The sequence below is a fragment of the Pristis pectinata genome, chromosome 21, assembly GCF_009764475.1.
Source record: "Pristis pectinata isolate sPriPec2 chromosome 21, sPriPec2.1.pri, whole genome shotgun sequence".
NCBI lineage: Eukaryota > Metazoa > Chordata > Chondrichthyes > Rhinopristiformes > Pristidae > Pristis > Pristis pectinata.
This window is the reverse complement of record NC_067425.1, coordinates 12,450,064-12,466,584: the sequence shown is the minus strand read 5'-3', so window position 1 is coordinate 12,466,584 and position 16,521 is coordinate 12,450,064. Positions and strand designations below refer to the sequence as shown.

Sequence of the window (16,521 nt, the reverse complement as noted above, 5' to 3'; positions counted from 1 at the left end):
TTTTTCTTTGCACCTGCGCATACTTGTGCATTTGACAAACTTGACTGATTTTTGAGTTTGACTTTGAGGTAGAATCTATGAGTAGAAGTGTTGATAGTGCACACCAGCCATACCAAGATATGAACCACTGGAAGTGAACCAGTAGTAAAGGGTGGCAACAGGCAAGGAGCGTGAATGATAAACCCAAGACAATGGCTAAGAGAGCAAAAGAATCTGTGGTATGGCGGGCAGAGGCCATTTGGTTCTCACACTAACTATGGTCTTGACTCCGAGTGCTTAATGGTAGCTGGTGGAGTAGGAACACTATAGCCAGAAACAGATTACCACAAATCTAAAAGAGCTTTTTTAGAGAGAAGAGTTAAAGCAGTTGACATATACCATGTGTTCCAGAAATGTCATATAGTACCGGTGAAAGAGAAATTCAAATGTGAGCAGTTTCAGTCCTCTAAAAGAGTTTGGGAAAGGGCCGACCAGGGGGAAACTGAATGTGCCTTATTAGTGTAGCTTCAACTTGTAACTTGAATTTGTAACTTGAATTTGTAGATGGAGTTCATCGTCAGCCATCATTAGGCACAGGAAGAATGAGAGTTCAGGAGGCTGTGAAGGAAAGTGAGGGATGGACTTGCAAAGGAAGTCAGCGATGAACTGTCACCTTCCAACCACAGCACGGGGATCCAGAGTGTTGCCAACGAAATAACCAGCCAATGCTGAGGAGTGCCAGCACTAAACTCTGTTAAAAATATCATGAATGAAAGATCCGAATAGGCAAGTACTCGGTGAATTATATTACACCTGATGACATCTAAGCTGCTATTCTGAACAGAGTCCAGGAACATTAGTTATGGCTTATCACTCTTCAATTACTTACCATAATAACATTTACAAATATCGAGACTAACGGCAGAACTTATAAAACCCCCTGCAGTGTAATGTGCAATACTTAACTGCATTGGAAGTTAACACCACAATAAATCTTGGATAAATGCTGGATGCAATTATCTGCAAATGAATACTAGTTAGCATGAATTATTATTGATTCCTCAGCTGTGAACTGTGACCTCATGAACAGTGCACTGTGAATTGCACAGCCTTGCTCACAGAAAATGAACTCTCATCTAACACACACACAATGTGCTAAGAAGCAATTAACCCACCACCAGATCTAATATTCTGAACAGTAAAAATGTCACTGCCTGATGGCACATAACTTTTATTACAATTAAAAAAAGAAAAGAGGCTTTCAGTTCTGAAGTTAATTTGTTTTCTCCGCCAGCTGCTTGACGCATTACTCTGGATTTCCAACATTTATTTATTTTTTTGCTTTTAACACATCTTAAGTCATATAGATATCAGTTTTATAAATGAAATATCATTAGCTATACATTATACGTGAACCTTTGTGATGAGTTCTGGTAGCTAATTGATGAGTGGAGGCTGGAAAAACAGCAAGGAGTTTCACCATTGACTATGTCACAAAGAGGATTCTGTGCTTATCCACAGTCCACATGCACGTATTTTTGAAAAAAGGGCAGAGGGGTCACTGCTACAGCAGCGCCCAGCAATTTTCCTCCCCCTAGCGTATTGGAAAATTGTAGCAAAACTATCCAGCATCTGCAGTCCTTTCTTTCTCCAGCAAATCTATCCAGGTACCTTCTGAGGTCTCCTAACCAGGAATCAAACTGCAACACTCCTGGTCTTTGAGGTTTAGAACTCAGCTCACACTACGTCCTGCCAAAGAAGATAAAAGGAAATAGTTGATTTAGGTGTGGTGGCAACATTCAATCTACTGAGAAGGCATTGTACGTACTGAGCTCGGGCATACCCAAGGTTAAAAGTTAACTTTGGTCTGAGCTACTTGGGAAGGTTTGAGAATTTGATTTTCAGATACATGTGAGGTTCAACCCTTTTAATGTACAATGAAACACCAAGCAACCATTCCCCAGTGCTCTGAGGAATTATTCAATGGGCGATTGTGATCAGTTTCTGCTTCTATAGTCATGTGAAAGATGGTACCCAGTATATGCCATTCCCAATAAATAGCACTCAATACAAAGCATCCCAAGTGTAAGGAAACCTCAAGGCACTTGTCACTCTTACGGCATGGCAAGCCCAGCAAAAATTCCTAGCACATGACACTCCCAGTAAATATCCCAGCATCTGGCACTCACAAGGCATTCCCAGGATACAGCACTCCCATTCACAATTTTCCTGCTGCTTAATGGGGCATTAAGATGCCCCACTTGGGTTAAATGTAACGTGTGACTGGTCGCCTTGAACGTGGACTGTCCACAGTTCCAGAGCAGTATTTGGGCAATGACCTGGCACCACCCTCTCACATGTTATCCACTGAGAAAGCAGACAGTACTTAAATATAGGGAAGGCACAGAATCTTTGGCCTGAAGTACTAACCCAAAATGTCGACAATTTCTTTCCCCACAGATGCTGCTCGACCTGCTGAATTCCTCCAGCAGATTGTTTGCGGCTCCAGATTCCAGCATCTGCAGTCTCTGGTGTTGTCATTAACTCTGTTTCTCTTTCCTCAGATGCTGCCTGAATTGTTGAGTTTTTCCCAACATTTTCTGTTTTTTTTCCTGATTTCTAGCATCTACAGATTTTTTTATTTGCATTTATAAAATTTTAATCTTCAGGGGAAAATGGGCTAGAATGATAGAAAACTGGAAAGCTATGTGGGAGGGAAGGGTTACATAGACCTTAGAGCAGGATAAAATGTCGGCACAACATTGTGGGCCGAAGGGCCTGTACTGTGCTGTAGTGTTCTAAAAAAAGATAAGATACCTCTATTAGTCACATGCACATCGAAACACACAGTGAAACGCACCTTTTGCATAGAGTGTTCTGGGGACAGCCCACAACAGAGCATGCCCACAACTTCCTAACCCATACGTCTTTGGAATGTGGGAGGAAGCCGGAGCACCCAGAGGAAATGCACACAGACACGGGGAGAACGTACAAACTCCTAACAGACAGCGGCCGGAATTGAACCTGGGTCGCTGGCGCTGTAATAGCGTTACGCTAACCTCTACACTACCGTGCCTGGGGGGAAAGATTTCCCACTTCTTGTTCCCATGGTCTTACACTCTCCTGGCTTTAGAACCTCAAACAACATTTGCTGCCATCCAACGACATCAGATGGGCCCCTGAACATACAGGTTCCCACACAGTCATCTCCTTCTCCACATTTGCCGTCTAACCTGTTGAATTTCCAGCATTCTGCCTGAAGCTCTGATTTCCAGAACCCTGGTTTCCTTCAGTGCCTTGTTCGCACCTCTTGCTGTGAGTGTTAGGAAGTCAACCTTCCATCATCCAGAGTGAGATGCCTTCAAAGGCTTCCAAAGCAAAATCCTCTCCACTCTAACGCAAATTCAGATGAGGTTCTGTGCTTGAACAAACTTTCTCTCTGGAGCAACAGTTTGCCGGAGGAACTCAGGGGGTCGAGCAGCATCTGTAGAGGGGGAAAGGAACGGATGCAGGGTTTTGACCCGAAACGTCAACAATTCCTCTTCCCCAGCTCCCACCATAGCACCACCACCCCCACACAACCCACCACCTCCCCCACATAACACACCACTGCCACCACCCCCCACACCCCTACCCAACACCCCCACACAACCCACCACCACCCCCACATAACACACCACTGCCACCAACCCCCACCCAACCCACCACCAACCCCCCACCCAACCCACCACCACCCCCACATAACCCACCACCACCCCCTACCCCAACACCCCCACACAACCTACCACGACCCAACACCCCACACAACCCACCCCACACAACCCACCACCAACTCCCTACCCACCACCTCCACACAACCCACCACCACCCCCATCCCCCAACCACCACCACCACCCACACCCACCCACCACAGATGCTGCTCGACCCGCTCTGAGTTCCTCCAGCAGATTGTTTGCTGCCCCAGATTCCACCATCTGCGGTCTCTTGGTGTCTCCAGACTTGTGTGTTTTGCGGGGATCGACAACAGGCGTGCCGGCTGCATTGAACCCTCAATCTGGAGGTGCAAACCCTGTGGCGTTAGTGGGACGGGATTTAAAACTGGGCGCTGGAACAAGTTGCACTGACAGGACTGGCACAATGGAAACAAGCAGCGACCGTACCGGTAAGAAGTTAACTTCCAGCCTAACTTGGCTCCAGTGCCTGGTTCCGTGGCGCTGGGGGCGAAACATGTTGCCGCCTTAGCCCTGGTTAATTGAAAGCGTTTGCAAGTCGCTGCAGCGAATGCCATTGGTGGGTTGGTCCTCCCCCCCCCAAGCAATAGGGGAGCAGGGAGAGTGAGCTCAGCCTTGTTACATGGAGAGAGGCGTTTCCAGCGCCGCCGCTCTCAGCGAGTTCAACGCCAAGCCTGTGCCCTGCTCTTTTCCCCGCACCGCAGCCGCACCATGTTCGCCCAGACTCACCCCGTGCTGTCAATCTTCTTCTTCGCCCTGACTTTCAAGACGCTTCGAGCCTTCCTACGGGAGCGGAGTTTCTCCCTCCCGCCGCAACAAGTCAAGGAGAACAAGACCAGGTCCTGGAGGTGGACCAATCTTAACGTCTCCCTTGTTCACTCGACGATCACGGGACCGTGGGCTTTGTTGTGGTAAGTTGCTAAAAATGGTTCTCCACATGCGGGGTTGTCCGTCTGTTTACAGGCGCAGGCTGCTCGCACTGTTCTCCTCCACGGGTCGGGACCTGTACCCGACACCCACCCCCCGCCCTTCTCAGCACAACTTGAGTTTAGAATCTGGGCTACTCCACGGCTGATCTGTTACTGACAACTGAGCGCAGCCCTGGATAATGTGGTACAACTCTTCTCCACACAAGCTATATCACCCTCGACATTTTAACCAGCCATGGAAATTAATTAATGTCTTCTTTTACAGCTTGAAAATAAAACAGGATTAAATCTTACTCTGACACTTTCATTAAACACCACTCCACTGCCAGGTTTGAAATGGCAAATCCTGCCTTACAATTGAATAGTGATTGGCTGAAAGGTATTTTCATTGGAGTTACCTTGGTGATATCAAAATACTGCTATTTTATAACTAGGTTCAAGGCGATGTGGGCCTTGGCCTTGACTCTGCGGCGTGGGCTGTACGCTCTGCTCTGGGACGTAGAATGTACTCTCTTCTCGGGGGCATGGGCTGTGCTCTCTTCTGGGGGGCATGGGTTGTGCCCTCTTCTCGGCAGCGTTGGCTGTGCCCTCTACTCCGCGGCATGGGCTGTGTCTTCTAATCTGTGGCATAGGCTCTGCCCTCTAATCTGCAGCATAGACTGTGCTCTCTGTGCCACGACATAGGCTGTGCACTCTACTCCACAGCGTAGGCTGTGACCTCTACACGATTGTTCAGATTTATCCTGCATGCTAAAATTATTGTTCTAAGCTGCACACTAAAGTAGGTTGTACCTTGCTTGTTACAATGCAGATCCCATCCTGTGCACTGAAACACAGATCCTACCTTGTAGGCTGTCATGTACACTAGGACGTAGGTCTTCCCCTTACGTTAAAGAAATTCTACTGTTGGCTGCAATGTAAACTATCCTGTGTGCTAGAGTTTAGGAATAATGGGTGAACAACACAAGGAATAAACCCACTTGATCTCATCCTCTCCAATCTACCTGTGGCAAATGCATCTGTTCATGATAGCAGTGATAGAAGTTCAGTTGCAGTTCTTGTGGAGACAAGGTCCAGTCTTTGCTCTGAGTTGTGTTGTGTGGCACCACAATTATGCCGTGGGATAGACGTAGAACAGACTGAACAGCCCCAGACTCTGCATCCATGATGTTCTGCAATGTACACCATCACGATTTGTAACCTTTTTACCATTGCCATCAAGTCAGTGGATCAACCTTGGTTTTTTGGTATAGACAGGCATAGCTAAAATGGTGAGGTGCCACACAGGACTGTATGCATGCTAAATGGCATATAGAACACTACAGCATAGTACAGGCCCTTTGGCCCACAATGTTGTGCCGATGTTTTATCCTGCTCTAAGGTCTATCTCACCCTTCCCTCCCACTTAGCCCCCTACTTTCCTATCATTCATGTGTCTATCTAAGAGTCCCTTAAATGTCCCCAATGTATCTGCCCCCACAACCTCTGCAGGCAGTGTGTTCCGCACACCCACCACACTCTGTGTAAAGAAAAAACTTACCCTGACAACCCCTTTATACCTTCCTCCAATCACCTTAAAATTATGTCCCCTCATGTTAGCCATTATTGCACTGGGAAAAGGTCTCTGACTGTCCACTCGATCTATGCTTCTTGTCATCTTGTACACCTCTATCGAGTCTCCTCTCATCCTCCTTCTCTCTAAAGAGAAAAGCCGTAGCTCGCTCAACCTATCCTCATAAGCCATGCTTTCCAATCCAGGCAACATCCTGGTAATTCTCCTCTGCAACCTCTCTAAAGCTTCCACATCCTTTCTATAATGAGGCAATCAGAACTGAACACAATAGTCCAAGTGTGGTCTGACCAGAGTTCTGTAGATCTGCAACATCACCTCACGGCTCTTGAACTCAATACCCTGACTAATGAAGGCCAACATTCCATACGCCTTCTTAACAACCCTACGGACCTGCGCAGCAACCTTGAGGGATCTATGGATGTGGACCCCAAGATCCCTCTGTTCCTCCACACTGCTAAGAGTCCTGCCATTAACCTTGTATTCTGCCTTTGAATTCGATCTCCTGAAGTGCATCACTTCACACTTATCCGGGCTGAACTCCATCTGCCACTTCTCAGCCCAGCTCTGCATCCTATCAATATCCTGTTGTAACCTACAGCAACCTTCTACACTATCCACAACACCACCAACCTTTGTATCATCAGCAAACTTACTAACCCACCCTTCCACACCCTCATTCAAGTCATTTCTAAAAATCACAAAGAGCAGGGGTCCCAGAACAGATCCCTGCAGAACACCACTGGTCACTGACCTCCGGGCAGATATTGCAATCATTGGATTAGATCAAAGCTCTTCAGTCTTACCACATTTTGTCTGAATGGTGCTGGACAGTTAAACAGCGAATGGGAGGGGGAGGCTCAACAATATCTCCATCCTTAATGTTGGCAGAGTGTCATAGACAAGGCTGAGGCATTTGTAACCATATTCAGGTGGAAACATCAGATATATGATCCATCTTGGCTTCCTCCGGAGATCCCCACCAGCAGAAAAGCCAGTCTGCAGCCAATTCAATTCACTCCATGTGAAATAAACAAATGGCTAAGAGCAATGGACACAGCAAAGGCCAAGGGACCAGATAACATCCCAGCTGTGGTACTGAAGACCTGCTCTCCAGAATTACATGCACCTCTAGGCAAGCCATTCCAGTAGAGTTACCACACTGGCATTTACCTGGCAATGTGGAAAATTGCCCTGGTCTATCCTATTCACAAAGAGCAGGATAAACCCATTCTAGCTAATTGGTGCCCATGTAGACTACTCTCAATCAGCAAAGTGATGGAAACTGTCATCGATAGTGCTATCAAGTGGCTCTTAGCAATAACATGTTCACCGATGTGCAGTTTGGCTTTTGCCAGGACCATTCCACTCCAGGCCTCGTCACAGACTCAGTCCAAACATGGACCAAGGAGCTGAAGTCCAGAGGTCAGATGAGAGTGACCACCCTTGACATCAAGACAGCATTTAGTCAAGTGTGGCATCAAGAAGCCTTGATATAACTTTAGGTATCAACGGGAAAACACTCCAGTGGTTGGAGTCATACCTCGCACAAAAGAAGGTAGTTGTGGTCGTTGGAAGTTAATCATTCCAGCCCAGGGTCATCACTGGAGGAATTCTTCAGGGTATTGTCCTAGGCCCAGCCATGTTCGACTGTTTTATCAGTGACCTTACTTCTATCATAAGATCAAAAGTGAGTAAGTTTGCTGATTGCTACGCTATGTTTACTTCCGTTCACAACTTCCCAGCGTGCAGTAAGATTTATAGAGTACGTGGGTAAGGGTTGGCAAGTGGCAAGTAAAATTTATGCTGCAATAGTGACCATCTCTGACAAGAAAGAGTCCAATCACTATCCTGAACATTCAATGGCATTACTGTCGCCAAGATCCTACCGTCATCATCGTGGGGGTAACCACTGACCAAAGACTCAGACACATAAATAGTGTGACTACCAGATCAGAGGCTGGGTATCCTGCAGCAAGTGACTCACATCCAGACACCACAAAGGCTTTCCACCATCTACAAGGCACAAGTCAGGAGTATGATGAAATTCTCTTCACTTGGCTGGATGAGTGCAGCTCTGTCAACTCTCAAGAGTCAACCTGTTGATTGGCACCCCTTCTGCCATCCCAAACGTTTACTCGTGCCACCACCAGCGCACAGTGACTGCAGTGCCTACTGTATTCAAAGTGCACTGCCGTAACTCAACTAGGCTATTCTGACAATACCTCACAAACCTGCGATGCTGACCACCAGGAACGACAAGAGGGTCCATCACAAACAGCACTGTGGAAGCACCTTCACCCGAAGGACTGCAGTGGTTCAAGAAGGTGGCTCACCACCACCTTCTCAGGGTCAATTCAGGATGGATAATAAAGGCTGGCCTTGCCAGAGACACACCATATCCCAGAAAATGAATAGATTAAAAATGAAACATTATATGCTAACATTTAGTTTCTGCGTTGTACACAGCAACATAGGTTCCATCCTGTATAGAGTAATGTGGGTCTCCAGCATTAAGAAATACTTAAAAACTATTAAAATCAAAATAATGAATTAAAGAATTTAAAAATTTTCAGGTTATGTAAATATAAGAGGCTAAAATACTTAAAACAAATTAAAACATTAAACAGATAGAACTAAAGTGAAAACATTGGCACTTGCTCCTCCTTGCATTTCTTTCTCACAGGCCAATAATACCCAATGAAATCAGTGGGACGGCATATCCCGTGCCAGATTAGACCAGACGCAGGAGCAGAAGGCCGATTACCATGTGAAAATGCTGGGGAATCTCAGCAAGATTCAGCACCCAACATTGGAAGACACGGCAGTGGAGTGTATTGAAATATCCAGTTCCCACTAATGTTAAGTTCAGGACCTCTGTGCTTGACTACATGTGCAGGGAAGTCCCACATATTCAGGTCGATGTAAAATTGGGAAGTGGGTCTGAAGCTGTCAAATTTTTTTCTACATACGAGAACAGGCTTTTCAGCCAAGCAGTTTGTATATAATTCTTGTATGAGCAGAAAAGGAAGTATCCTCAACTGAAACATGAACTTTGTTTCTCTTTCTGCAGATGCTGCCTGACCTGCTACATGTTTCCAGCATTTTCTGTTTTTATTTCAGCTTTCCATCATCTCCAGTTTTTTTTTATTATCTTGGATCATATAAGATTGATGAAACCTCTGAGTTAGTAAATCATAGTTCAAGCCCCACTCAGAAGACTGAGAACATTTCGTAGGTTCTCATTTGAAGCCTCATTCTGGAAACCTGAGTACAAAAATCCAAGGTATTACTTCAGCAGTGTATTGAAGGAGTGCTGCACTGTCGATGATGCCACCTTTCAAATGCGACACTAAACCAAAGCCCTATCTATTCTCATGGGTGAATGTAAAAGATTACATGGTACTATTTTGAAGAAATCATTGCCAATGTTTATCCCTAATGAATATCACTGATAAAGGTTATCTGGTTATTACCAGATGATTGATGGGAGCTCGCTACTTTTTCTACATTACATCAGAAAAAGCCAATTGTCAGTAAAACATTTTGGGACATCCTGAAAGGAGCTACATAAACAAATATCTATCTTTTTTCCCTTATTACCAGGTAAACACTACATCTTAGGGTGACATTTCAAATGACTTGTTAAATGCTTTTAAAGCAATGGGGATCTCACTGACAGTGCAAGCATTAATGCCACCCCCAATAGCACTTGAGAACATGGTGGTGACCTGCTCTTTGAACCACTGCAGTTCTTTAGGTGAAGGTACTCCCACAACACTGTGAGGGAGGGGCTTCCAGGATTGAGACTCTTCATTGATGAAGGAGTGGCGATATATTTCCAGGACAGGATGGTGTGTGACAAGGGGAAGCTTGGAGCGGTGGGGTTCCCATGCACTTGATGCCTGTGGATGGAGGCAACAGGTTCAGGTGATGCTGTTGGATCAGACTTGGTGAGCTATTGTGGTGCATTTTGTAATGGTACAAGTTGCAGCCACTGTGTGCCAATGGTGGAGGAAGTAAATGTTTCAGGTGATAGATGGGGTGTCAGTCAACGGAACTGCTTTGCCCTGGAATATTTTGAGTTTTTTGAGTGTCGTAACTGATCAGTAGTGATCTCCACGATGTTGATGGTGCTGAGACTGGGTGACAGTAATGCCATGAATGCTAAGGATAGGCATTTGGACTCTCACTTGTTGAAGGTGGTCATTGCCTGTTACTTGTGTAGCATGAATGTTACTTGGCACTTAAAATGTGTCAAATATTGTGCATACAAGCAAAAAGGAAATGGGAATGGCCATCGAAGGTTCTAAAGCATGATTCCAAGAAGACTGGGGGAATTCTTCTTGTGACCAGAGCAAAAATTATCCCTGGTTATCTTGTCATTTAGCTTTTTGTTGTATCATACCATGTGCATGTCAGCTGGTGTGTTTTGCTATAGTGACGACTTTAAAAAAACATTATTAGCTGGGAAACACTGAATTATCCTGAGGGCATAAAAGGCATTGCATAATTGCAAGTCCATTGTTTAAATGAACATGTGAAGAGTCTAGAAGGCATGTTACTATGGGAGCAACATACCTAGCAATTACAGTTTGAAAGACCAGAAACACCAGTATTAGTAAGACTGAGAGATGCACAATACATAGCAATGAGAATACACATAGGATTTGCATTAGAGCTAGGCAGAAAATTTATTCTGTTTTGCTCATTGCAGATGTTTCAATATACATATATTCAGGCAGTTGATCAAATGTGTCAGATTATAATTCTGATAATAGTACAATGACTTGAAATTAAGAAGAAATATACAAACTCCAGGTCCTGGTAAATCCAAGAGGTTCTTTTGCTTTTTATATCACAAACTCAAAGGACACTAAAATGGGTCACAGGATACTCCATGGAAGGATCCCTTGTCCCAAAAATATTGACTGCTCTATCTTACATTATAGTCCTCAAGCTTACTTCCAGTAATTGTTGCAACGTATTATCAGTACATGTCTCAGCAGGTCCACATGTGTGTATATGCTTCACAAAGGTCTCCTCCCACCTTTCTTCATCTAATGTCATCAACATATTGTTCTATACCTTTCTCCCTCTCTTTTACTGCACCTAGGCTTCCTGCCTCAATTACTCCCTCCGGTAGCCAGTTCTATGTTTTAACCACAAAACTAGACAAAGATGCTGTTTTGAATTCCTAATTAACTTTTAATGACTATGTAAAATTGATGGTCTGTAAGTGGAGGACATCTTCTCCATATCTGCCATTTCATAATTTCATCAATGAGTTGTCCCTCATTAACCTCTTTATGAAAAAATTCCAGCCTGTTCAGTTGTTTCTGACTGGTAGGAATCATTCACTTCTGATATGATTTCTCTGCATCTTTCCAAGTCTCTAGATTTCTTCACAGTATTCCATGCATGATCTGACCAAGTTTCCTAAACCAGTTTAATGAAAATTCTCTTACTTTCAATTCTGTCACTCAATAGGTAACTCCCAGTGTTAGGTTTGCTAATTTTATGGCCATGTAAACCTGATACTGATTTGAAAATAGCTAGCACTTTCATACAGGCAACACCAAGAAAAGCAATGCAAGGAAGGAGAAGTGAATAAGCTTTGGTGATACGCCTCGTAACGTTTACCCATGATTTCTCCATGGAAATATGCCCCTCAGGAGCTGCTGTAATGGACCAGCAACAGAGATGTTCTCAAAGTCTCCCCATTGGCTAGTCGGGTTCAATAAATACGAAAAATTGTGGGATGACAGTAGAACATGAGAGCATGAAAGCAATCAGGTTACCACAGAAACCCAGCTGGTTCATAACATTTCATCCTTCCTGTATGGTTTGTCCTACTTATAAATCCTTGACTATGATGGATTGCTGACAAAAGACAACAGGCAATTCCAGTTCCTCTTTTCTCTTTGGAGAGAAGGAGGATGAGAGGTGACTTGATAGAGTTGCACAAGGTGATAAGAGGCATAGATCGAGTGGACAGTCAGAGACTTTTTCCCAGGGCGACAATGGCTAACACGAGGGGGCATAATTTTAAGGTGATTGGAGGAAGGTATAAGGGGGATGTCAGAGGTAAGTTTTTTACACAGAGAGTGGTGGGTGCGTGGAACACACTGCCGGCATAGGTTGTGGGGGCAGATACATTAGGCACATTTAAGAGACTCTTAGATAGACACATGAATGATAGAGAAATGGAAGGCTATGTGGGAGAGAAGGGTTAGATAGATATTAGGGCAGGATAAAATGTCGGCACAACATTGCGGGCCAAAGGACCTGTACTGTGCTGTAGTGTTCTATGTTCCATAGTAATCTTGCCACCATTGCACATTCGAAATACAAATAGTAAGGAAATAGAAAGGAGCTTTCAGAACAAAATCCTTTTGCTTGGTCCAATGAAAGGAATCTTTAGCCAGTTTTGGAGCCCTATCCTGCATTCTGTAGTACAACATACTTTCTGTAAACCACATGTTCAACAGTGTAACATATCTCTTTTTCCTCTCTTTTGCAGTGTTTACAACGCTCCTGAAATGTTAACTGAAATTTTTACGTTCCAAAGCTCCTTTTCATATTCGCTTGTCTGTGTTTCCACAGGTGAGAATCTCAGTCATTAAAAATCTCATGGGCAGTATGAAAAATAAAGGCCATGTTCAGCTGACTCTTCTTGACATTAAGCTCAGACAGGTCTCCCAGTTAACAACGACTGGCCTCCTCTGTAATAGCAATGTGATTTGTACTGTAGTGCCAATGGCTGTAGTGATCTGCTGATGATTTTAGTGTTGTAACTGTCATTTCATGGTATAATAATGAAACAAATTTCACTGCAAAATTGAGAATTCATTATCATTGATCCAGTCCCATTACAGCCATGCAATTAACAATGTTTTCAAACTTATATAAGAAAATTTATTATTTTAAGCTATGGTTATTTTTTTCTGTTGCCTTACGACTGCATTCACTAGAATTTGAAAGAATGAGAGGGGATCTAATGGAAACTTAGAAAATTCTGTCAGGCTAGAGGGATTAGATGCAGGGAGGATGTTTCCTTTGGCCAGGGAGAGGAGGGGTGTGGAATTTCAGAACAAAAAATAAGTCTCAAGTTACAGAGCGAGAAACTTAGGACTGAGAAGAGAAACTTCTTCACGATGAGGGTGGTGAATCTGCGGAATTCGCGACCACGGAGGGCTGTAGAGGCCAAGTCTGTGAATATCTAAGGGAAGCAGATAAATATATAGATATAAAAGGCTTCAAGGGCTACGCGACCATAGCAGAGATATAGTATTGAGATAGATAATCAGATGGATGACAATCAGATCTGCACTGAAACCATTCGAGGGCAGCTTGTGGTGGGGTTGGGACTTGGGCTGTGCATAAAGGGTCTGACAAGGAGACCCTTCTTGTCACCGGCCAACCAAAGTTTTGCTCATCAAACTTCATGGGTTTGCAGATCAGACTGGAAGGGCTGAATGGTCTACTCCTATTTTCAATGTTTCTATGTTTTCTGTGTATCTGAGGCCAGATACCTTCATGAAACATATACACAGATATAGGTTTTATTTTCCTGAAAATATGCTGTGTGCATAAAATTTGCAATAGTAAGTAATAGTAATACAGTGTATTCATCTCTCATCATTCATTGTACCCAAGCATTTTCTTACGATACTGACAATGGCATCAATTTTTCAGTTCCAAACATTGCATCAGTGATAAGTTGGAGTGGTTATTATACAAGGCCCTACCCTCAGTATCCAGTGGCAGGAAGACCCAATACTGCGGCTTGCGGTGGCTGCACCAAATTTCAGTGTGTCCCTCTGTATATAGTCCTGCACCTTGGAATGTGGCTGTCTGCAGCATTCACTTCCAGCTCCTTTCGCACATACCAAAGTGCATCTTCCTCCGAATCGATGATCTTCCGGCAGCAGTCACTGTTTGTCTCAGTGCACATCAATGAAGTACAAAGTCCCGCATTATGCAGATGTTCAGGATCAACCTCAACAAAGGTCACCGCATCTCTTTCTAGACATTCCTGGCAAGCACACACTTCAGAAGCGATGGATGACAATCAGATCTGCACTGCAGCCATTCGAGGGCAGCTTGTGGTGGGATTGGGACTTGGGCTGTGCATAAAGGATCTGACAAGGAGACCCTTCATGTCACCGGCCAACCAAAGTTTTGCTCATCAAACTTCATAGGTTTCCTTACCTGGTGTAGCCGAAATGTGATCCCAGACCTACCAGTGTGAAATACCCTAGCAAGCTACTCAGTTCAGGGCCAAAATAAACAAGTGCTAGACTTGTGGCACCCCGAACTTGAAAAATGAATAAAAGGAAACCTTGTTTATATCTACTTCATGTTCACTCAGATATGTGAACGTGTGATCTGTCTGTGTACAAATGCATCCTTTATGGCGTAACCTCAAACAATGGTGACTGTTTGGATGCAGATAATATAGAAATGCTTAGCAGAGAATTAGGTACAGTATGTAAGGGGGGAAGCAAGTGTTCAAGAGGATTTTGTTTTTGTTCCACTGTGTCATTTTGATTCTAGATTTTCCTGTATTGCAATATTCTGATTACTAGAAACGTTCTTTGTCCCTGGAAAGATTAGAATTCAAGTTGTGCATAGCGTGTTGATAAACATATCTAAACTTGACTTCTGTTGTTTCTGAAAATTATTTTATAAAAATTAATGGCAGTATTATAGTGTAAAATCCCATATGCTGTGTAAATCTTGATGCTTTGACAGTTTCCTCACAATTTGCTGTTGACAGCCTACTGCACCTCAGCAACTTGACTGGCTGTGCTGTCATAAATTCCAGATAAACATATTTGAACCAAGTGCTATTACATTGGTATTAGAAAAACATCTGTACTGGGATTTATTGTTCTTCTTCATTTGTTCCACAAGTTTCAGATAACTTACTAAAAAGGCTCAAAAACATGAAGCAATTGGTGCCAGTTAATATGGTGAAAATGAATACCCTTTAACTAAGAGGTGAAGGTGCCATCCAATAAATCACTAAACCATACAGATCAGCAGACTATATGTTTATTCCTCAGTCTGTTAAGTCATCTAAGGTAGAAGTCAGTTTACAATGCTTTATCTTAGTAGCCTTAGTCTTGATGAGAAATAATCCCTTTCTCAACCACACTTACAGCTTCTGCTGCTTTATGTTTCAATCCCATTGCTCCCTGCCTAACTCCACCAGAACACCTGTACCTGCTGCTCTTGGTCTTCAGATTGGCGGCTCCCTCTATTTCTGGTTCAAGTCCCACTACTGTGTCTTGGATACAAAATCCCAGTCTGATGCTGCAGTGCCCTGCTGTCAGAGGAGCTGTCTTTTAGATGATCTGAAAAACCAAGGCCCTGTCAGGTCTCATGGGTGGAATGCAAAAGATCCAACAGACCCATGGGCTTTGGGGTCATTTTATAATGCAGGATAGGTGAGGCTCTTGTGAAAAATGCAGAGTAACAAAATACTGTTATAAGAGAACATAAGAAGGCTCTTATACTAAAGGACTGGCTCTAAGACCTTTAGAATGCTCACTAGACTGGTACTCCCACAGAAAGCCAAAAATGTTGCATTCTCAGAATTGCTGCAGAAATTGGACAATTATTTGATATGGTAGAGAGATGCATGAGGATGTAAAGAGCTGAATAAACCAATCAGCAACTATCTTGTTTTAAAGGATTAATCAAAGCAGCACAACTTTGGTGATTTCTTAAACCATGCCCTGTGGAATAGATCTGTGTATGGCCAGAATTATGAAGGATATGGTCACAGCTGTTAAGCACACAGAATCTTGCCAAATTGCAATTTGAATGGAAACAAACAAAATGAAGGAACTTCACCCAGCACCAGACACAAACCTGACTGTTGTTTATAGTCAGCAGGACAGCAGTAAAAGCTCCATTTCCCAAACAAACTTCACGTCACATGGATTTAATTGGCATGTATCCATGATATCAATGCAATGGAACCATCCATCGCAGTCTAAAGAAAGAACACAAAGTGATGGCATTTAAATCCAAGCCCACAACAGCTAACCAGAGCAAGGTGACTGGTGCCAGTTCATCACAGAGAGGAAGGTTTTTGAACAAGAAAAGACAGGGAGGGGATCTGCATAACCATGATGTGGAACCAGACAGAATAGAGCTAGTCTTGTAGAGTGTCTACTCCATGAGTCCAAATGACAGAAGCTAAGAAGGTTTTAAGGTCATGGCACAAATCAACCGCCAATGAGTAGAAATGCAGATGAACATTGCAGCTGATTGCTCCATAATGGTGGAGGCATCTTTG

The 16,521-nt window shown here is 43.8% G+C and overlaps 1 protein-coding gene across 1 annotated transcript in view; it reads left to right on the top strand.

Annotated features, from left to right (window-relative positions):
• The first annotated feature begins 4,297 nt into the window (after positions 1-4,297).
• The window catches only part of tlcd1 (TLC domain containing 1), a 37,411-nt gene continuing 25,187 nt past the window's right edge, over positions 4,298-16,521 (top strand). The window contains exons 1-2 of the mRNA XM_052035881.1: positions 4,298-4,621; positions 12,733-12,815. Of these exons, the coding sequence (XP_051891841.1) occupies positions 4,422-4,621; positions 12,733-12,815 (283 nt within the window). The 5' untranslated portion in view covers positions 4,298-4,421. The remainder of the gene's footprint in view (positions 4,622-12,732; positions 12,816-16,521) is intronic.